The sequence below is a fragment of the Candoia aspera genome, chromosome 1, assembly GCF_035149785.1.
Source record: "Candoia aspera isolate rCanAsp1 chromosome 1, rCanAsp1.hap2, whole genome shotgun sequence".
In the NCBI taxonomy this organism is placed as follows: domain Eukaryota; kingdom Metazoa; phylum Chordata; class Lepidosauria; order Squamata; family Boidae; genus Candoia; species Candoia aspera.
The window spans coordinates 339709084-339732508 of NC_086153.1; the positions used below are offsets into that span (position 1 = coordinate 339709084).

At 49.3% G+C, this 23425-nt stretch overlaps 1 protein-coding gene across 4 annotated transcripts in view; it reads left to right on the forward strand.

Annotated features, from left to right (window-relative positions):
• Positions 1-23425, forward strand: part of DPP9 (dipeptidyl peptidase 9) — a 45197-nt gene that overhangs the window by 4067 nt on the left and 17705 nt on the right. For 2 of the 4 annotated variants that reach the window (XM_063290923.1, XM_063290924.1), the window contains 9 exons: positions 3253-3509; positions 5942-6054; positions 6615-6788; positions 7890-8058; positions 11634-11747; positions 13096-13224; positions 16850-16911; positions 19293-19393; positions 20222-20399. In XM_063290923.1, coding sequence (XP_063146993.1) covers positions 3253-3509; positions 5942-6054; positions 6615-6788; positions 7890-8058; positions 11634-11747; positions 13096-13224; positions 16850-16911; positions 19293-19393; positions 20222-20399 — 1297 coding nt within the window. Of the gene's footprint in view, positions 1-3252; positions 3510-4214; positions 4284-5941; positions 6055-6614; positions 6789-7889; positions 8059-11633; positions 11748-13095; positions 13225-16849; positions 16912-19292; positions 19395-20221; positions 20400-23425 lie in introns of those variants that run through there. The other 2 variants (XM_063290925.1, XM_063290926.1) reach the window with 2 other exon arrangements.

Genomic DNA, 23425 nt, shown 5'->3' on the forward strand with positions numbered 1-23425 from the left:
CTATTGCCATTGTTAGCCGAATTCCAGCGGTTGTTAGCTGAGGATCCACCCCAATCCAAGCCATTCTGGGCTTGGTTCCTCCCAGCCCTGAGCCTCAGTAAGGTAAGGGACTGCCTCCCTTCAACTCCCCCTGCCTGCCTGGCCCCCCCATCTCTACCCTTTTAGACACCCTGCGCCCTGCCTTGTGGGGCGGCAGGCAGCCCAGAACCGCATGGCTCTGGGGCTGCTTGCCACGCTGCAGCTCAGGGGCTTCATGGCCCAGCCCAGCCACAGTCCCCCTTGCCACCCTGTGCTCCGCTGCCCCAGCTGACCTTCACCATCTTCCTCCTCCTGCTGCTGATGAGGTGTGCACAGCCTGGCCCTTCAGGAGGCAGCTGCTGGCCACGTGAGGCCATCTTCCCCAGGTCTTGTGAGGAAACCGCCGCGTGCAGCCTTGGGAAGGAAGCCGCATGCAGCCGGAAGCTGTCTTGCAAAGGGCCAGGCCGGTCATGTTTGGCCAGCGGGAGCAAGAAGACGGCGAAGGTCGGCTGGGGCGGCAGGGGCCACGGAGTGCAAGGGGTCCGAAGAGCATAGATGGGGGAGATAAGGGGGTGGGGGGAGTCAAAGTGTCCCTGTGGTCCTAAGTGCGGGCTGGCTGTCAAACACCCAGATTTTGATCACATGACCATGGGGGCGCTGCAAAGGCAGTAACCTCAGGGACCAGTCGTAAGTCCCTTCATTCAGTGCTGCTGTAATTTCGAACAGTCGCTGAACAAAGGGTTGTAAGTCGAGGACTGCCTGTAGTTGGGTGGTTCTTGCATCCCTTGGCATGTGAGTGCACAAATAATGGAAACACCCCCCCCCCTTATTTTCCTTTTCTTTGGCCTTGAGACAGAGACATACACTGTGGTCTTTGAACATAGACACGCCTGGCCTTGAAGACAGTGTCAGGGATCAGCTGAGAGGGGGCAGAAGGCTGCATCAGAATTTGTTCGGCTTTTTCACAACAGAGAGATTTGGCAAATCAGAGACCGGTTTAGCTCGGTGGCTTGGGAGGACGACTAAAGAACATTACCTGCCTGTTGCTTATACGAAAGCTTGAGATTTTGCTTTCCTTCTTCCAAGCGGTATGCACAGATGTTTGGTGTCTTCTCACCACTTTGATCCTTGCTGGGCGACTTGTACAGCTTTTCTTACCCAAATTGGAAAGTGCCTTTTCTGTCTTTTGTATGTCCCCCAGTATTGTTCTGGATGTTCTGGAAAAGTCAGGGTTTGGGGGCTTGGCTCTGGGGACCACCCCAGACCTGTCTCCACTCTGAGTGGTTCTGCCAAGCGCATCCTCTTTCTTCAGGCTACTGCCTTCAGGTAGCCTAGCTGCAGGTTCGGCCACCTGATGTGAGATGGCCATGCTGACAAAGGGTGATGTGTGAGCTACAGCCCCATGATGTGGGGATGTGTGACTGGTGTGCAGTGTGGCTGATAGTAGATAAGCATGCCTTGGTTTGTAGCTTCAGCATCCTGTTGTCCCATTTCAGCAATCAGCATGAGTGGGGTCTGCAAAAACGGTTGCACTGTGGATTGTGGCATGCTTCTGTTTGGGACTGGTGGCATTTACGGTGGTGGAAAGCACCGTATTTTCTCAAGCCTTTCTATTTTAGCATTTGGTATTTTAAATGTAAGGTGTACTTACATCTGTGCAGCACAAGACTTGCATTTCCCCACAGCAGAAAGTACCTTTAAGGCTTTAGCTTTGTTGAGTAGTGTTTTTTTTAATATCTTTAGGCTGCCATTGTTTTCATCATAGTTAATTTTTCATGTTTTCTTCTTAGTTTTATGTGGTTACTAACTGGGTAAAGTAGTTAGTAGTGGGTAATAAAATGCAAACTTCGTCAATAAATAAATAAATAGCAGGAGCACTTGTCACCTGAAGGAGTGATTTGAAGTCTCTCCTTAGGGATCTGTTTTGATTTTTTAGGGCTGGTCTTGCAGAACTGTGGGTTTTTTCAGTTGTGCAGTTGATGATGGGAATATCTGTTCCCATAGAACTCTGCAATCGGGGATGATACAGTTTAGCTGTATTGGGGAGTGGGGGGTAGGCTGCCTCAGTAAAATGGTCAGCTGTTCCCTGGACTGCTTCACAGAGTAAGGAGGGATTAACAGGTTGGAAGATTCCTTGATGTGAAAAATAAGCAAGTAAGAAAAGCAGTAATGAATGCTATTTTGGTTCCTTATATGCCGGTTGTCCACCTGGAGGTCTTTGAGGAATCAAATGAAGGAATGTGACTGGTGTGAGTGGTGCAGCCTAAAAATAGGTTGATGATCCTAGTGGGCTCAAAAGTCAAAAAGGGCTGGTTGCATCAGCGCTCTTTCATCTACGCTTACCTTTGCTTGGAGTCCTGGGCTCATTCTGAACCTCTGGCTTGCCATCTTACCATCTTCAGCAGCCACACTGTGTTATTAAAATGCACAAGTAGCTGTGAGTGCAAGAGAGTTTGGAGTGGCCCTCCTGCCTTACTGGGGCCTTGGAGGCCCATGTCTCCTCCCACCTGTGAAGATGCCATAATATGCTTCATTTTCAAAAGCAGGTGCTAAAATGTCAAGGTGGAGGATCTGCCAGTTTTATTTGAGATTCCAGGTTCAGTCTGGGGCATTTCCACTTGGTGGGGTTCTCCTCCCCCAGAGTTAGGGGTAGTGCCAGCCCTCTTTGTCTTCTGAGAATCTTCTGAAGAAGTCCTCTTTCACTGTGCCTCTGGAAGCCACGAAAGGGTAGGCTTTTAATGCATGTATTTATTTTGTTAGCTGGGTTAATGTTATTTCAGTGTTCACCATCCGAAGTCCACTGGGACTGGAGCGGATTAAAAATGCTGTTAAATACATGCCCGGTTAGGACTGAGAAACACTCTTGTCTAGAACCCAGTAGAGCTGCGAGAACAGGCAGTGCTGAGCAGTGTGGCTCAGCGAGAGCCAGCTTGGTACAAGGAAGCTTCCATTAATTGTTCAGTTCAATGATCCGGTGGGGCTGAGCCCTTTTTTGCACCCAGATTTGCACCCTGCCTTTGTATAATCCAGTGTCTCTCAACCTCGGCAACATTAAGATGTGTGGACGTCAACTCCCAGAGTTGTGCTGAATTGTTGGGTTCTTCCTTGTATTGCCAGTCTGGTGCAGTCCAGGAGAAGCAGCACCATTCTACCCAAGCTCCAGAAAAGGCTGATTCTTCTGTCCCTCTCCTGTCCTTCCTGCCCTCTCTGTGTTTTCCCCTCTTTTCCTCCTAGCTCCTTGACCAGTTCTGGGGGAAGGCTGAAGATGACGGCGGTTGATGCTCTCGCAGATAGCACCGAAGCGGTAGAGATGGAAGACGCGGCCACGTCCCAGTTCCAGGTGGAGAAGCACTCGTGGGAGGGGTTGCGTGACATCATTCACGGCAGCCGGAAGTATACGGGGATGATTGTGAATAAGGCACCCCATGACTTCCAGTTTGTCCGTAAAACGGAAGAGTCGAGCCCTCACTCCCACCGGCTATATTACCTAGGTATGACCTTACTTTGGGTTGCAGCTTTTTGAAGGTAACCAAAAAGGTGTTAGAATTACTAACCAGCTTTGACCAGAAATAGGGAGGAGAGTCAACTTCTTACCTTACATTTTCCTCCTCTTCCTTCCCTCTGCTCATCATTACTTTCACTGTTACAGGTAGTCCTCACTTAACAGCCACAATAAGGACCAGAAAACTGGTTGTTAAGCGGTGTGATCATTAAGCCAGTCACCATGTAACTGGATCTGATTTTATAACCATTTTTATGATGGTTGTTAAGCGAATCACCATGGTCATTAAGTGTATCACAGGTCATTGAGAGAATCCAGCTTCCCCAATGGACGTTTATTGCCGGGAATTGGCAAAAAAGATTGCAAAACATGATCACATGACCACAGGACGCTGCAACTGGTGGTAAATGTGGGCCAGCTACCAAGTGCCCGAATTGCGATCACGTGACTGCAGGTGTGACGTTTTGTGACCGTCACAGGCGTGAGTACAGGTCATAAAGCACTTCTTCTGAGGCTGTCGTAACTTCGGACCGTCGTTAAAGGAACGGTCATTAAATGAGGACTAGCTGCATGTGCATTGCTTACATGCGGCTCTTCTCCTGTTTCAGAAACCATCCAAAGCTTTAAGACCGTGCTGATAGCCTGTTAAGCTGCCAGCTACAAACCCCTTGTTTGTTAGTTTTCAGCATGTAAATTAGATGCCTACACTTGGAAATTTGAAGTCTCTCGTCAGCAGACTGCGAATGTTGATTGTGTGTTGAAGGTATATCTTGCCAGCGTTTAAGAACATAGCAGTCTGGCATTCTGTTTCTCATGCTGTAATAGACAGCAAGGTATCTATGATATTTATTTATCATATTTTTAACACCGCCCATCTCCCCCACATGGATATGCAATTCAGTGCACTAAGAGCGAGTGTGATCTTAGTCAAAAGGCTGGGAAACTCACCCTCACTGCAAAGCACGATGCCTGTTTTGCCGTGACCTGAGGGGTGTTGCTGCTGATACTGACGACCATCTAATGCGATGTTTCCCTGCCTCAGCAACTTTAAGATGTGAGGACTTCAACTCCCAAAATTCCCCAGCCAGCATTAGATCTAACGGATCTAATGGATACAGAGCTGGCTTCAAAACTGTACTCAAGGAACGCTCCACAGTTCCTTATTACACTGGCGTGGGGTTTGTGAGCCGGTGCGGCGAGGTTCAGTCCTGGATCCTATACAGTAAGTGGAAAGAACGCACATCACGTTTGCCGATGATACAAAATGGGGCGGAATAGTTAATACCCTGGAAGGCGGAAATAAAATTCAAAACAATCAAGTGTGCAGTTACAGGATGGCTTGGCCGTAGCACTTGTAAAAAAAGAAATTGCAGGGGCTACTGTTTGAGAAAGGGTTGTTTTATTTATTTTTATTTATCCAATTTGTCCCTGCCCATCTCCTCCCATTGGGGGACTCTGGGTGGTTTACAATAATCAGTTAAAACAACAATCATACGATGAATAAAATATACAGTATAAAATTACAGTAATAAATAATATGAATAAGAGTAAAAAATAAATAAGTCCAAGTGGCAGGAGAATCTAAAGCAGTCCAAGTGTGGGAGGAGTGGTCTATAGCAGCCATCCCCATGTAGATCTATTCCCCACTCCACCCCAGCGAGGCGGCAGAGCCAGGTCTTCAGACTCCTCTGAAAGGCCAGGAGCGATGGGGCCAATCTCACCTCCGGGGGCAGCATGTTCCACAGGGCGGGCACCACTGCAGAGAAGGCCCGCTTCCTGGACCCCGCCAGATGAAATTCTCTTATTGAGAATGATAGACATCATTGGTTAATCAAAGGAACTATGAGCATGTCGATCCTGCCATATCCGAATGTTGGCAGTTTTATCCTTTGTCCAAAAAGGAAGTGAGAGAAGAACCACCACGGAGAAGGCCCGGTTCCCACAAATAACCCTTCCCACCCATGTTTTTTTTCTTGTGCAGCTGCTCCTCAGGGCAGAGCAAAAACCTCATAGAACAGCCATGTTGCTTTTGCCAGACTTGCAAAACCGAAATGGAAAAGACTGCAGAAATAATTTAATTTGCATTCCAAATCTGCTGTTTGATTTTGCTAAATAAGGGGATCAGTATCTAAAAAAAAATGGCTGAGGAGTTTGTTTTAATTGCAAGAATAGCCTAACAAGGAAAAGGGGTACAGTTCGTGCCTACCTTATTTTTAGGCAGGGCTTGTTAATATTTAGAATTATCCACTTAACAAAAACAACTTACACGTTGTGTCCCTACTTGGTCAACAGAATTTAAAAAAACAATACGGGGTTTAAACATGTTGTAAGGAAGATTATGAAGAGCCCAGAAGTGGCTTGCTTCTGATCCATGAGTTTAAATAAAAGGCTTCTTTCTGTCTGTCTAACCTTCCTCGATAGGAATGCCGTACGGAAGCAGGGAGAATTCTCTCCTGTACTCAGAGATTCCCAAAAAGGTACGGAAAGAAGCCCTACTGCTCTTGTCATGGAAACAAATGCTGGATCATTTCCAGGTGAGCATGTCTGGGAGCGCAGCACTGTGGTGCTTCAGCCAAATCAGGAATTAGATACAGGTAGTCCTCACTTAATGACCACAATTGGGATCGGCAGCTCCATTGCTAAGTGATGTGGTCATTAAGCAAGACATCACGTGACCACGACAGACTTACAACGTCACTTTTTCCCCTGGTCATTAAGCGAGACATCACGTGACTGCGACTTGCGATTTCACTGCCGGCTTCTCCGTTGACTGCCGGTCGGAAGCTGGCAGTGAAGTGCGCAAATGGCAATCATGTGACCGCAGGACACTGCAACAGTTGTAAATGCCCACCTGAATCACACAATCACATGACCCCAGGGACGCTGGAATGGTTGTTAAGTGTGAGGATCAGTCGTAAAGTTACTTTTCAAGCGCCGTCGTAACTTTGAACAGTCACTAAACAGGGTTGTCATTAAGCGAGGACTACCTGTATTGTCCTTTATTTAAATGGAAATGCATTTCTCTCTTGGGCCACTCTAAATTCACGCCAGCGCTCTGTTCCTTCCCCCCACTGGCTCTTTCACTGTCCTCCAGGCGACTCCGCACCACGGGATGTATTCCAGGGAAGAAGAGCTGCTAAGGGAACGCAAGCGCCTGGGTGTTTTCGGGATCACCTCCTACGACTTCCACCGGGAGAGCGGCCTCTTTCTCTTCCAGGCCAGCAACAGCCTCTTCTATTGTCGGGACGGAGGGAAAAATGGGTTTATGGTGAGTTTGCCCAGCAGCCGCGGGGCTGGTTTTGCTTATCCTTGCGTGACGGATGCTTCTTTGCCCTCCGTGATCAAAATTGGGGTTATGCCAGGAATACGTTCTCAATGGAAGGGAGGAAAAGGTTGGAGCCCTTACAGATCTGTGCTGGGACCGGTGCTTTGGACCCATTTGTAAATAGTCTTGACTTGGGATAAGAGTTGAGCTGCCCAAGTTCGTGGTAAACCAGGGTTTCTCAACCAGGGTTCTGTGGCACCCCGGGGTTCCACGAGAGGTCACTAGGGGTTCCCTGGGAGATCACGATTTATTTAAAAAATTGTTTCAAATCTGGGCCACTTCACATTTCACTCTTTATTTTTAGTTTAAGAACACCGTTAATGCATCTATACAGGCCTACCCGTGAAACGGTTATGATCATTTCGTAACTCCTGGCCTACATTTGAGCCTGAATGTGCCGGGGTTCCCCGGGGCCTGGAAAATATTTCAAGGGTTCCTCCAGGGTCGAAAGGCTGAGAAAGGCTGTACTAAACTATTTGGGTTGGCAGGGGGTATCAAATGCAGTTGTGAAGGAATCCAGACTAAACTAGGTAAATGGTCGGTCAAATGGCAATACAGTTCAGTTTGCGTAAGGATAAAGCAATGCACGTAAGAGCAAAGGTAGATCAGAAAGCGAACACTGTGGGAGGAGAGCCGCGTTGGTGTGTGGCGGCAAAGAATCAGGAGGAATCCGGTAGCGCCTTTTCTGAGGGACACATTTTTATTAAAAGGTATAAGTTTTCATGAGATTTTAGTAAGATGGGTTAGTTGGTACACCCCATCTGGAATGCCGTGTGTGGTTCTGTTCGCCACGCTTGGAAAAAGATGTTCTGCGTCTTTTCCAGCTATACGACAAGGCGACCAAAATGGTCAAGAGACTTGAATCGCTTCCCTACAAAAAGGGGAATGGGCGTGGGGGGACATGATCGAAGGAACCCCTCAAGAGACTTAGAAAGCGGGCAGGGGTTTTTTCTCGCTCTGCCAAAAGGCAGAGAGAGGGAGAACACCCTTTCTCCCTTCTCACCTGGCACATAATTCACAAGCCAGCCCGTTATGCGCCTACAGGTCTCTCCCATGAAGCCGCTGGAAATCCAGACGCAGTGCTCGGGGCCCAGGATGGATCCCAAAATCTGCTCAGCCGACCCTTCCTTCTTCTCCTTCATCAACAACAACGACCTGTGGGTGGCGAACATTGAGACGGGGGAAGAGCGGCGCCTGACCTACTGCCAGAAAGGTAGGCTGCCCAGGCCCAGGCTTGGATGTTCTCTTGCACAGAAGGCAGCAGGGGTCTAGTTTCGGTCATTTGGTGCAGGGATGTGCAAAACAATGCACACTGGGTGGCTCTAGGGCGTCTGTTTTTCTGCGCTTGATTGTATTTGTTTAGAAAATGTGCATGGCCGCCAGTCTTAAATACATTAACTCTGGGTAGCTAACAACAGTTTATAAGAAACAATATAAAATACCCCCATAATATAACAAAAGTATAGTTAAAAATAATTCAGTACAGAAGGAAACTGAGGCATCGTGTAACAAACTCACAAGATACAGGTAGTCCTCACTTAACAACCATTTGTTTAGTGATGGTTCGGACTTAAGACAGTGCTGAGAAACCCAACTTACGACCGGTCCTCACACTTACAACCGTCTCAGCATCTCTGTGGTCACGTGTTCACAATTTGGGCACTTGGCAGCCAGTTCGCATGTATGACCATCTCAGCATCCCATGGTCACGTGATTGCCATTTTTGACCTTCTCGGCTGGCTTCTGGCAAGCAAAATCAATGGGGAACCACGTGATTTTGCTTAACAACCCCTTGGTTCACCTAACGTCCTTGGCATAAAGGTCGTAAATTGGGTCGGATTCGCTTAATGACCGCTTTGTACAGCAACCACAATTCCAGTCCCAATTGTGGTCTTTCAGTGAGGACTACCTGTAGACACATGTCTGTGGGGCTCCTCTAACCTCCAAGCCGTAAGACCTGGGGGAAAAGCCAAGTCTTAACAGGCTTCGGAAAAGCGAAGAGGATTGGGGCCCTCCAAATCTCAGGGGAGGCTGCTCCAGAGGGCAGGTGCCATGAGAAGGAAGGCACATCCCTTCTCAGAGAGATGTGCAAGGTGGTACTGTTGGTCAGGGGGGACCCAGAGCTAGCCTACCTTTTGGGGCCTGGGGGAACTGCTGACCACACACTTCCAAAAGTACATGACCTCCGCCCCCCATGCTTGAATTGGCTCGCTTTGAGGGACAGAAGCCGGGATGTTCTACAGCGGATTGCCCCAGAGTGAGACATACTGTCTATCTCTTCCTATTTTTATTTTCTTTATTAAACAAATCTACAACTATACAAGGTGGGCCAGTCCCCATCGGGCTGATACGCTTCCTCTTGGTCAGGAATTCCCAAGGCCTGTTCAGAGCTGTGGCGTTACCTCATTCTATTACACGCATCCGAGGGAAAGCAGCTGGGCGGTGGAAAGGAGGCCTAGAGGTGATGATGGGAAAGGCACTGGGGCAGGAGTTCACTTATTTTTCTATCAAACAAACTTATAAAGCTGCCCGTCTAATCAGTGGAGCTATAAAACCATGACATGTAGTCCAGATCAATTAAAACTCCTTGAGACCCCTGCAGAGAAAATACCATCACCAAGGCATCACACCCGAAAGCACCAGAGCGTCATTAACCTCCTGGCCCCGATGCTGGGGGGGGGCGGGGACAGGTCTTTGCGACCTTCCCAAAGGCCAATGGGATCTGGGCTTTCTGTATCTGGGGGGGGGACGCAGGAACCATGATGGAGAGAGTACATTTTGCCCGTGGCTTAATGGTGGAGAATTTACTTTGCCCACTGAGGTCTGCAGTTCCCCCCCACAAGCTCCCCACTTTAAAGGGGATTAAGTGGAGCAGGCTGCTCTTCTGTGCCAGAGGCCCAAGACAGCTTCACCCTTTGTAAAGGTGCACAACGTCCCGGTAGGCTGCCAGGGATACAGGAAGCCCAGCCTTGGCAGATACTCTCCAATTAGTATTCCATATAACGGCTGTGTACGCACCACAGGCTTGATCTGGCTGCTGATTTAACCCTTTTTCTAGACTTGCCCAGCTCATTGGGCCAGACTGGGCTGAGCTACAAAAAACAAACTAAGGTTAAAACTAAGCACACTTGGCTTCTTGTGCGAATGCCGCTGGTGGGTTCCCTCATCACCAACTCAGAAGGAAAATGTTTAGATTTCACAGGAATACTTGCTTTTTTTCTCTGCAAAAGGATGAGATTGCGCATGATCCTACCATCCTACACCGAATCCCATCTCCAGAGCCAGTTTGAGGTCATGGTGAGGGTGCTCAAACCCTCCTAGAAACCAGGAGGCGGCGAGTTCTAGGCCTCCCGTAGGCATAAAAGCTGGATGACTTGGGGTCAGTCCCTCTGTCTCAGCCTAACCCACCTCACAGGATTGTTGTTGTGGGGAAAATAGGAGTATTAGGTGTGTTTGCTGCCCGAAGTTGACCAAAACACACATATGAAAAAATAATAGTTATGCCTCTTATCTAGCCCTTCCTTCACTTGGGTCTCAGCCCAAGTCAAAAACAGATACACGCTTAGCCCGTCTTCCGATCTCTGCGTGCTCTGCCAAATGCTTGCTTTTCTGTCCCCCACGGTCACCTACCCAGGCGGCGGGATGCCTTTGTGCGTGTATGCGTGGTGGGGTTTGACTGTTAAAATGAGAAAGACAGGGAAGGCAGTTAGCCATATTTAATCAGCATGGGTTAGATCATTGTATGACTCTCTCTTTCCCTTAAATTGACCTTAGTCTACTTAGTCATAAAATAAGAGATGATTTCACCCATGGTAGCTCTTTTCCTTTGCTTTTTAATATGGCATTCCTTGGTTGGCGACTGTCCAGGCTTCACGCTTTGTAAGGGTGCACAGCTTTCCTTTGGATACAGGAGGTCTAGCTGGGGATCTCGTGTTCTCATTTTGAGTGGGCAGGGCCTTGGACATAAATTCTCCAAAAAGGAGAAAATGTGAGCGCATTTTTTTTAAAGGGGCAATGTGGGTTAAGACATCCTGTTCACATTCAGCCCTCCAAAAAAAAAAAAAGGAAGATTCTGGTTCTCCCCCCCTTTAGGGGTACCCTTGAGACCTTTGTCTGACCTGTAGGTGTTGGGCTTATGCCGTCATGGCTGATGGGCACATGGAACCTGGGTTTATTTTCGAACTGAGATACTCTGCAGAGCAGCTGATCTGTATCCAAAGGTGGAATTTCAGGTCCCTCTCTCTGAAAGCTGGGCAGATGGGATTGGAAACATGACGTTAACGGCAAGTCTGATAGCAAGTTCTTCTGATTCTGAGATAACGGCTTCAAGCTTTGGTCCATTCTTTCTCAGCATTCCTATAATCTCTGGCTAAATAGTCTCATTTTGACCTGGTATCAGGAGACTGTCTTGGTGGAAAGTCAGCCTTTTTCCTGCACACCTGAGTTTATTTTAGCTGGGAAGTCTCCAGCCTGAAGCCCCATAGGATCACTGCTGGATAGCGAAGACCAGCCTCTGGGTGCCCTCTAGTATGGCACTGAAGGACTTCAGTTCCCAGCTTTCTTAGGAGTGGGCCTGCTGGCTGTGGAGTTCTGGGAGATGAAGTCCACATAGCTGAACTTCAGCCGGCTCCTGTACTGAGACAGTCCTGAGATAGGGGGCACAACAGCCAAACTCACTTGACAGCAGCCAATATAAAGCTACCATATTGGGCAGTTTGGCTTAGTCAGTTAAGGGTCTTAAGGCGCTTGGTATAAGGAGCCTCAGAGAACTTTGTCTGTTTTTCTCAGGTTTATCCAGTGTGCTAGATGACCCCAAGTCAGCCGGTGTGGCCACCTTTGTCATTCAAGAAGAGTTTGATCGGTTTACAGGGTACTGGTGGTGTCCCACTTCTTGCCAAGATGGTAAGTATTCCAGGTGCCTGGCACTGGATCACGGGTGGTGAAAATGTCTTGGAAAACCGTAAACAGTTCTGTTTGAAAATGGATATAATAATATGCCGAAGAGTGCAGACGGCAACGAAAATGATTGAGGGCTCAAATGGTAGAACATTTGAGACTCTTTTGTTTGGAAAAATGGGACAGAGGGGTATAAAATGAGGCTGGACGGGCAGAAGGTTTCCCCCTCTCTTCAAACCCTTGGGCCAAGGGCCATCCCATGAAGCTGACTGGAAGGAAATTTAGAACAGGCACAGGAAGTGCTTCTCCACACAGCAGATCCGTGGTCTGTAAAATTGATGGCCGCAAGACCACCAGGAGTCCTGGACGATGTCTCTTCCTCTAGGACTATTCTTAGATTCTTACATGGTTTTGCACGTTATCTTTTTAATGTTCTTACGAAGCTCTTCATGCAGTCCCTCGTGAACGGGTGGCTTTAAAAGGGGGGTTGATAAATTAACGGAGCACAATCTCTCCGTTTTCTCTTCGGGCCTTCCCATATCATATCTAGCGAAGTCTTTCTTTCGCTTTGTGGAATTCATTGCCACAAGACACAGTGGTGGCTGGGCTATATCAGAAACCCCCTTCCCCACCCAGAGAAGGCTTGCTTTCAATCCTGTTGTCTTGAGAAAAAAAGGGGCACGTGGTCTGGAAGACGATTGTGGCTCCCACGTTACGGAACACGCTGCCATTCCAAAGGCATTGGGGACGTTCTTGTCCAGCAGACGTTCAGTCATTAATTCAGGGGTGAGAGGGCAGCCATTTAGGGTTCCTTGATGCTGTTTTAATTGTGTGTTTGGTGGTGGTGGTGGTGTTACAGTCTGGGAGAGTTTTGAGTCTGTGTCGGTGTTTTTATTTTGTAATCTGCCCAGAGTTAGCTTCTTTTGTTTAAAAATAAACTAGGGTGGCTTTAAAAGAGGATTGTGTAAAATCGTGGAGGTTTATTAAGTTTTGAAGGCTGTGCTTATCTCTGAGTTGAGGACAGCAGGTATGCAAATACCAGTTGCAGAGGAACAACAGTGAGAGGGTGTGTGTGTGTGTGTGTGTCCATCTCCCACTTATGAGCATCCCAGAGGGATCTGGTTGGCCAGCAGGGAGAAACAGAATGCTGGACCAAGAGAGATCTAAAGTTATTCTTAGGTTCTGATGCGTATCAATAAATTAGAAAGGTGCAGGTACATAACTGACAGGGGCAGCCAACCCATGCCAGTTTTCAGAGAATTGCCGCATTTAACCTCCCAAGATTTGCAGCCCAGGTTCCTTGCAGGGGAGTTGCCTTAACAGCAGTCTTCCTACTTGCTCTCTTTCCATGTAGGACCTGAAGGCTGGAAGACATTGCGAATTCTGTATGAGGAAGTGGATGAATCAGAGGTGGAGGTGATTCACGTCCCTTCTCCAGCCCTGGAGGAACGGAAAACCGATACATACCGGTATCCCAGGACAGGTCAGTGGGGAATGACAGGAGGAGAAGGAAGGAAGGAAGTCAGTTGAGAGAATCGTCTCTTCTTCTGTGGCAAGGAGGGGTGATTCTGTTTCGTTTCATTCATTCATTCATTCATTCATTCATTCATTCATTCATTCATTCATTATTTTTCACATTTCTATCACCGCCCATCTCCCCCCAAAAGGGGGACTCTGGGCGGTTTACAGTAAAATTCACCTTAAAACCACAACATCATAAAATCACCAAGTCAACACCTATCATACTAAAATAATAAATTAATATAAATATGGAATCCAAGTGGGAAATTTCCATTCGGTAGGGAGGACTCTACATCACTAGCCACCCCCAGGAAAAGCTATTGCCCTTCCCATCCCAAGCGAGGCGGCAGAACCAGGTCTTCAAGCCCCTCTGGAAGGTCAGGAGTGAAGGGGCCTGCCTCACCTTGGGGGAAGGATGTTCCAAAGGGCGGGAGCTGCTGCAGAGAAGGCCTGCCTCCTGGGCCCCACCAGATGAAATTTTCTTATGGATGGGGTCCGCAACATGCCCTCTCTGCATGATCGGGTGGGGCGGGTCGATGTTATGGGGATGAGGCGGTCCCTCAGGTAACCTGGCCCCATACCATGTAGGGCTTTAAAGGTGGTAACCAACACCTTGAATTGGACCCGGAAGCAAACTGGAACCCAGCGCAGCTCACACAGTAAAGGTGTTACATGTGCTGATCTTGGAGCACTCATCACTGTTCGCGTGGCCGCATTTTGGACCAACTGAAGCTTCTGGATTCTCTTCAAAGGTAGCCCCATGTAGAGCACGATGCAGTAGTCTATATGGGAGATGACCAGGGCATGAGTGACTGTCCGGAGGGCATCTCGATCCAGGAAGGGGCGTAACTGGCGCACAACCTGTGCAAAGGCCCTCCTGGCCACGACTGCCACCTGCTCCGAGCAGTAGTTGTGAGTCCAGGAGGACCCCCAAGTTACGCACCGGTTCTGAATGTGGCAGTGCAACCCCATCCAGAACTAAAGATGACAACTTCCCGGATACCGAGGAGCCATCAACCCACAGCCACTCGGTCTTACCAGGGTTCAGCTGAAGCCTGTTGTTCCCCATCCAGACCCCCACAGCCCCCAGGCACCGAGAAAGGGCAGTCACAGCATCACTTACCTCACCCGGGATGGAGATGTATAGTTGAGTATCATCAGCATACTGATGATGCCTGATCCCATGGTGACGGATGATCTCACCCAGCGGTTTCATGTAGATGTTAAATAGGAGAGGGGAGAGAACCGAATCCTGCGGCACCCTGCACAGCAGGGGTCGAGGGTTGGACCTCTCACTCCCTATCACCACCGACTGGGACCAGCCCTGGAGGAAGGAGGTGAACCAGCGTAAGACCACGCCGCCCACCCCCAACTCCCTGAGCCGCCCCAAAAGGATACCACAGTCGATGGTATCGAAAGCCGCTGAGAAGTCAAGGAGAGCAAGGATGGATGCACTACCCTCATTCCGCTCCTGCCAGAGGTCATCCATAAGTGCGACCAATGCCATTTCTGTCCCATATCCAGGCCTGAAACCTGACTAGATAATCCTTTTCCTCCAGAATCCTCTGGAGTTGTAATGCCACCACTTTCTCAACCACTTTCCCCAAAAAGGGGAGGTGGGAGACTGGACAAAAATTGTCTAGTACAGTAGGGTCCAGTGATGGCTTTTTGGGGAGAGGGTGTACCAGTGCCTCTTTAAAGGCAACCGGAACCACTCCCTCCCTCAAAGATGCATTAACCATCGCCTGGACCCAACCACATGTCACCTCCCAGGCTGCTTTCACAAGCCAGGAAGGGCATGGGTCTAGATGACACGTGGTGGCGTTTACAGTCTGGAGGATCCTGTCCACTTCCTCAGGCCCAACAGGATCAAACTGTTCCCAGATAACAGGGTAAGTACGTTCCCTCAGCATCTCCCCAGACTCTGCCCCGTGCTTAGAGTCCAACTTGGACCGAATCTGAGCGATTTTACCCTGCAGATGTTCAGCAAACTCCTCCGCATGGCCCTGTAGGTGGGAGACAGAGCCCCTTCTACCTAATAACGATCGCGTAATTTTAAACAGGGCCGTCGGGTGGCATTCTGCGGATGCAATAAGAGCGGAGAAATATTGGCGTTTCGCCGCTCTTACCGCCACAAGGTAGGCCTTAATAGCGGCTCTAGCTTGTGTTCGGTCGGATTTGGTCTTTGTCTTCCTTCAGCGGCTCTCTAGGCGTCTCTTAAGCCCTCTTCAAAACCCACAGTTCCTCCGTGAACCACGGGGAGTGCCGGGTTTGGGTGGGCAAGAGAGGCTGCACAGGAGCGATCCTGTCCAAGGCCCCAGCTGCTTCCTTATTCCAGGCTGCAGCCTCTGCTGGACCGTGCAGCAGATCCTCAGGTATAACCCCCAGCTCCTTCTGAAACCCTGCCGGGTCCATCAGTCGCTGGGGGCGGACCAACCGAATGGGTCCTGCCTCCCTGCGGAGGGGGGCAGCACAAGAGGATCTCAGGGCTACCAGGGCGTGATCTGACCATGACAATGGGGATAGATCTACCTCTCCCCTCAGATCACATTGCCACTGCTCCGACAAGAAGACCAAGTCCGGAGTGAGGCCACTGTCTTGAGTTGGGTCCCGAATAATTCTGTTATTCTGTGATTCTGTTTCTTTTCTTTTTTTAATTGATGCAGAAATATAGTATTAGTAAGTAGACAAAGGAATTTGCCAACATTGTACAGTTCATGCTCAATATATCATTGATAGGAAATTAACCATAAAAAACAAAGTGATTCTGTTTCTTTACTGGTGTGGTTCGGTGTCTGAACCAAGAGTGACATCCACTGCATTTCCATCTTTATTTTAGTTTATTCCTAATATCCAAAATGTGTAGCTGGTTAAACTGAAAGATAATGTCAAGGTTGGGGTAGCATAGTGTGCGAGCCTAGGCAATTCGGTGTACAGGCAGTCCTCGACTTACGACCACAATTGGGACTGGAACTTCCATTGCTAAGTGAGGCGGTCATTAAGTGAGTCACGATATGAGCATTTTGCCACAGTCATTAAGCAAATCACCACAGTTGTTAAGTGAATCATTTGATTGTTAAGCAGATCCGGCTTCCTCCATTGACTTCCTGTGTCGGATGCCGGTGAGAAGGTCACAAATGGCAATCATATGACTTCAGGACGCTGCAACCTTTATAAATACATGCTGGTTGCCAAGTGCCTGGATTTTGATCATGTGGCCGCGGGGATGCTGCACCGGTCGTAAGTGCGAGGACCGGTCACGGGCCATTTTTTCCAGCGCTGCCGTAACTTCACTCGCTAAACGAATGGTTGTAAGTCGAGGACTACTTGTAGTCAACTAACCATGGCTCTTCCATGGTGGGAGGTGGTACTCCTACTAAGCCCTGTGAGGAGGGGGCATGCAGTTAAAATGCTTCATTGTGCGTGAGATTGTCGATAGAATTATCTACTTAGGTTCCACTTGTCAGGCGCAAAGAAGCTAACCTAGGTGAGTAAAACTGATTTTTCCTTGATGGGAAAAAAAATTTGAATGCAGATGTTAAAACTTCAGATCGCTATGTTTTGCATCTCTTTACCCTCCATTTCAGGCAGCAAAAACCCCAAGATCTCACTGAAGCTGGCGGAGTTTCAAACTGACAGCCAAGGGAAGGTAAGTCTAGCCCTTTTTGCTCCTGTGTGGAGGCGGCTTTGGCCTTTATGCTGTACCATAGACCCTGCTTGCCTTCGGCTACAAACTCTTCAGTGGTTCAGGCCGTAAAAACAGTGAACAGGCAGAGAAGATCCAATCCTGCACCTAATAGCACATTTTGCCCAGGGCATTGCTTGAGCAGAAGAGGAGTTAACCGGTTTGCAAAAGTAAAACAGCATTTATGTGCACGTGTGTGCCTTTGAGCCAGTTTTTGACTCCTGTGACTACCTGGACCAGTCCCTGCAGTTTTCTTGGCAAGGTTTTTCAGAAGTGGTTCGCCATTGCCTCCTTCTTAGGGCTGAGAGAGGGTGCCTGGCCCAAGGTCACCCAACTGGCTTCGTGCCCAAGGTGGGACTAGAACTCACAGCCTCCCGGGTTCTAGCCTGGTGCCTTCACCACGACACCAAACTGGCTTGAAACAACTTCAGAGAGAGAAAACCCCGCAGTGCACAAGCATGGCAAGGAGGAAGTAGGGGTACCTATCACTAGCACCCATGCCTGCCTTCTGGACCCCTTCCTGGGATCCCTGCACCCTCATCCCTTCTTCCTGAGTTCCAGGGTGCCTTCGTGTGACTCGCCCAGGCGGTGAAACAGTTCCATGCAGGCAGACAGTTACACTTCCATTGCCTGTTCTTGAATGGGGCAGGGCCGCCTCGCCTGGAATGGATGGGGGAGCAGGGGTCTCTTTACTGGGGAGGAGGGCACACTTCGCAGCATGGCCTTGGGTTTCAGCCTCCCATCATGTTTATTTTCTGAACATGCCCCCCAGATACATGCGGGACCCAGCAACGTGTTTCAGTTTTGGCTTTGCGCTGCAGCACACCAGTTTCCCATTCCATTTTCTAAAGGAGAAGAAGTTAAATAAAGTTGGATAGGAGCCGTGTGTCAGAAAACTGTAGCAGCACTGAGGCTGGAAATGAACAACCCAGTCACAAAACTCTCAGAGCTTTAATTAACAGGATTGATTAGGAAGGATGCTTTAGGTGACAACATAAGAATTGAAGCCAGTAATTTGCTTTCAGACGAGCCCAATCAAAAGCATTCACTTTTAGCTTTCTTTCTCCTGTGTTTTCAGTGAAGCAGCCAGAAGGCCTGCTTCTTCTGGGAATGTGGATTGCCCTGCAGCTGGACCCTGCTTACACACTGGCCACTGGTTTCCTTACCTGTGTGGGAATCCACTGTCACACTATGTTTGGCAGGCACGTTGACACCCATGGGTACCACGTTGGCAACTCAAGAGTGAAAGTACTCTCACCAGCAGGCTCTGGACTGATGTGGTGCTCTGAGCTTTAATTTTCAAAACCTCCTACAATTTGTCAGCGCGCATCTCTAGGAGAGAGACTTGTCTGTTTCTTAGCAGCTTTTGGGGGCAGGATGGAAAGGCCGTTAGGATTTAATATTTTATATGCTGCCTTCTCTCCCCTGCTGCTTCAGGCGAGAAGTTTGGGTCTGTGATTCTGCCTGTGTTGTTTAAAAAAAAAAAAGAGCCTCAGATATCATTGGTTAATTTGTTTGGGGAAATCTTCATCCTCCTTTTTAAAAATTAAATCATTACATAAAATTAAATCAACCAGTCTGTGTGACGACAGTTGTTTTCTCTAGATGCTCCTTTGTATTACTGTATTGTTTTTTGTTGGTTTTTAATTGTATACTGTGTGCCACCCGAAGTAATGATGGACTTGGGCGGCTTATAAATTTGACTTAGTAAAATAACAAAACAAAAATAAAAGTGTGTTCATAAATAAATTAAATAAATGAAAACAAAGTCTTAAGATTTATTTATTTTACAGGTAGTTCTTGACTTACAAGCATTCGTTTAATGATGGTCCGAAGTTACAACGGCCTCGGAATGGGTGCTTTACGGCCTGTAAAGCACTGTAACGTCACAAAACGTCACACACCCCCTCCCACAGCCACATGATTGCATTTTGGGCACTTCGCAACCGACTCGCATTTATGACCAGTTGCAGCGTCCTGTGGTCACATGATCGTGCTTTGCGACTTTTTTTGCCATTTTCCGGCAAAAAATGCCCATTGGGGAAGCTGAATTTGCTTAACAACCCTTGATTCAATTAAGGGCCACCATAAAAATGGTCATAAAATCAGGTCCAGTCACGTGGTGACTCGACTTACGACTACAACAACTTAACAATGGAAATTACGGTCCCAATTGTAGTCGTAAATCGAGGACTACCTGTATTAAGTTAAGTTTACTCCAGTACAAATGTGCAAATTGTTTTTGCTTCGGGGGCACTTCTTGGCAGAGAGATGTGTAAATTGTGTTGCATCTATAACGTTCTCCAATTCTATTTTCAACCGCACCCCACCCCAAATATTTGCAGATTGTGCATGCCTGGGACAAGGAACTGGTGCACCCCTTTGCTACAATGTTCCCCAACGTGGAGTACATTGCACGGGCTGGTTGGACCCGAGATGGCAGATAGTAAGTATCTGTGTCAGTGTTTCTGACTGGGGAATTCTGAGAGTTGAAGTCCACACATCTTAAAGTTGCCAAGGTTGAGAAACGCTGATCTGTGTGGGTGAGGTAGAGGCAGACAGCCATTCTGACCAATGTTTTGGGGTCTGGTTCATGGGATCCCTGGCTGCTCCCTCCTGCCCCAGTGCTTATGAGAACTGGGCACTTCCTGAATAGGTCTGGCTATAATCCATTTAGCCCAGCCTTGCCTCCTGTAATTGGCAGCGTTTCTCCAGGCCTCCGGCAGAGAAGTCTGTCTTATCCCCTGCTTCTGTGGATTCTTTCTAAATAGAGATGCTTAGGGTCACCTCTGGCACCCTGTGGGTCCCCCGTCAGCAATGAATTCTTGGAGAATGAAGCCCTCAGCTGCGGTGGGGGTTAGAAACTGCCTCCATTTGGAGGAACAGGATACCCACAAATGCTGCTTTCAGGGAATGATTGGGTGAGATTTGTGCCCCTGTGCCCAGATTTTGGATTCTCAGAAATTTTGGCGAAACGCTTGGAAAAGTTAGGTGTTGGACTGGCAGGACAAACCTTAAGACTGATGGCAGGGCTCTTAATTCAAAGCTGCTCTGAGCAGTGGATGGCAGGAAGCCTCATTCCCAAGCCATCTGTCTTTTGAATTCCAGATGCCGGTGACTAAAGATGGGAAAAGTTGAAATTTAAAAAAAAATGAGAAAAGTTGTGCCAGAGGGGTTTGAGAACTAAATCCAGGCTTCATTCAGTTTACTGCGTTACTCTGCAGTGTTTCTAGGGCTCCTCCTCTGACTTGTTGCCTTTCCCTCTTCCACGCAGCGCTTGGGCCATGTTCCTAGACAGACCTCAGCAGCAACTCCAACTCATTCTTTTCCCTCCCGCGCTCTTCATCCCAGTCCCAGAAAACGAGGAACAGCGCCTGGAATTTTCCAAAGCCGTGCCTGAGAACATCCATCCGTTCATCGTCTATGAAGAAGTCACCAATGTCTGGATCAACGTAAGCCAGGCTCAGATTACATTGTGCCTTTTCTCACCCCACCCCACCCCCCCGTCCCACTTTTGTGATGCTTCCCCTTCCTCCTGTGGCTTGAGAAGACTACAGGATTGCAGAGGCCAGGCCTTTTAGAAGTAGCATTCTTACTCTGAACCTGGAAGGCCCAGGGTTCAAGCTGTGGTATCTCTGCTGGGAAAGGAGGGGAGAGAGAGAAAGTAGAGGAGAACAACCATTTGGTGCCCAAGATCCACATCCCGGGGAGTGCTAATGGTCAGACTGAGGAACATAGCATGGCTGGGCTAGCTGCAGAGTCATCCGGGGCAGCTCCTTGTGATTGGAGTTGAGACTAAGTTGAATGGAGCATCAGTGTTGCCCTCAAAAAGCTCTAAGCTTGGGCCTTGTTGCCTCCTAGCAGATGCTTGGGAAGAAGCTTCTCTGGAACCCAGAATGCTCTATCATCAGAGTATTCAAGCGGGCAGGACTGCTGCGGTCTAGGCCCGTCTGCCCTAGCAGAGGCTGCCTAGCATGCAAGGTTGTTGTGATTGTTATCTGTTGGTTTAATGCCAAGGAGTGGTTCCCTCAAAGGGACCCTTTTTGCATTTCCTTGTCCAGAAAGGGGTGGCAAGAACCTTTCTGTTTAAGGGCATTTTTATTGACACCGACAGACCCTCATCAACAAAAATCAACCAGAAATACAGAATAATGGAACATGAGAAGCAGATAAAAAGTAAAATGTAGGTGTGTGAGAGAGAAAGACATGGATATATGTGAGAGTCTAAGGTCACCCATTAAAATTAAGCGCAGGAGACCCAGGATGGACGGAAGGAAATAATTCCTGCCCACAGCACACAGTGAATGGAGAGATTGGTTGCCAGCAGTTGGGGAATACCCACCAGTTTCGATGGTTTGAAAAGAGAATTAAATAAGACCGTGGAATTAAAAATATGTTTTAGTTTTTCAATATTTTGAAAAGCCTGACCGCTGTAAAAAGGATTGAAATAAGTCCTTTTTTGGTCTGGGGGCACATTTGCCTTTTGAGAAGGGGGGGCGGGGGTGGTGAACTTGCAAAAAACCTGCAAAGGAGGCCATGGGCCGTTGCAAAACACCCATTTACTAGGAGATGAATTAGCTCTCGTTGCCATCCTTGCGGAGCGTTTGTGCACCCCAAAGGCATTGTTGCAGATAAATACAATGTTAAGGGACTGATGCTTTACTCATACCACTTCCTTTTTTTGACATTTAAAATAAATGTTTAACAAAACATCCGGTGGGGCAGATAGCCTGCTGGGCATCAAGAGGGACGTCCAGCTTGCCTACTCCTGCTGTAAGCCATCCTTGCACAAGCGTGTGTGAGAATGCCCAAGTGCGGGTAGGGTTGAGGCTTGGACGGCTCACTCAAGAGGGCGCTGGGGACTCGCATCCAGGCCGTCCCAGATCCTGTTGCCACTCTGTGTGGTTTGCTGCTGGCCCCCAATCCCTGGGCATTTGCCTGGATGTGTCATGAGTGCCGTTGAGCTAAAGTCATCAGCGCAATGGCACACATGACAATGACAAGGAAATAAGTGAAGGGGCACAAGTTAAGTAGCCATCAACCCACAACGACTAACGGCTAACAAACAATAGCTAAACGAATCACGGAGCCACCCAAGCCATCAGCGGCAATACAACGGGGATCGCCCAGCTGAAAGCAATCAGCAGAAGAATGGAAACCTGAGGATGGGCGATCCTGGAAACCCTCAACCAACGGCAGGGCAACGCATGGGACAAAGGGGGGTGACGTGACCGTGAGCGAGGGGGCGCTGACCGGCGCGGGGTATTTAAACCCCGCACCGGCGCGCTCCTGTCACTCTCAGCTTTTTTCTACCAACGTTGTACCTGCCCTGAAATAAACCAGAACCTGATTTGCAAACCAGCGTCTGAACGTTATTCAGAGGTAGGCAGCGCATGACATAAAGCTGAGAGTCATAAACTCAGCCTCGCCGAGCCCCACCGGACGACAACGAGCCGCGGGAGGAGTAGACGGCGAGAAGACCAGCAAGATGAGGCCGGAACGACGCGGGCAAGGAGGGCGAGCCGCGCGGCAAGAGACAGAGGAGGACCGACCGAGGCCAGAGGCACCGCGGACTCCCGGAGCCATGGACGCCCACCCCACCCGACCCGAGCCTCAGCTCCAACCCCAAGGGGAGATGGCGACGGAGGCAACCCGACCGCGGGAGGGAGCAGCACGACTTCCGAAACCAGCGGAGGACCCCGCGCCCCACATCGCACCCCAGCAACGGGCGTGGAGCGACAGCCCCACGGTGCTCAACACGGAGGAGGACGACGGAGACACCCATCAGACGGAGGAGGAAGCGGACCCGCGGCGGAGGGACGATGAACCCCACCGGCAACCCACCCCCGAGGACGCGCCAACGGAACCGGCCCCAGCGGCGGCGCGGGCTGTGGACGAGGAGGCACGAGCTGAACTCGCGGCCATGCGGGCTCAGCTGACGGAACTCCGGACCATGCTCCAGGCGCTTATGCCCCCCGCGCCACCCAACGACGTCCCCGCACAAGCCCACACCCCGAGCGAAGCACCGAACCCACACGGGTCAGCGGAGAGCCAGCAGACGGCACAGGCGGCCGACACCACACCCCGGGAAGCGAGAGGCGGGGCCGCACAAAACGCCCGGGCCCCAAAGGACTTCCCCATCTTCTTCGATGGGACCCCCTCAAAACTCTCGTTTTTCGTTACCAACGCTAGGGAGTTCATGGGGAGGCACGGACACTCCTATGACTCCGAGGCCGACAAGATCGCCGCCGTGGCGATCAAACTCCAAGACAGGGCGGCGGACTGGTACGTCCAACTGTACGAGTCCAGCTCCCCCGCCCTCGCCACCTTCCCTGCTTTCATCAAAGAGATGAAAAACTACTTCGAAGACCCCCTAGCTAAAGTACGGGCGAAAAGCGCACTCCAGAGACTTAAACAGGGCACACGCACGGTCCCTGACTACGCCCTGGAGTTCAAAGCCCTCGCGGGAAAGGTCTGC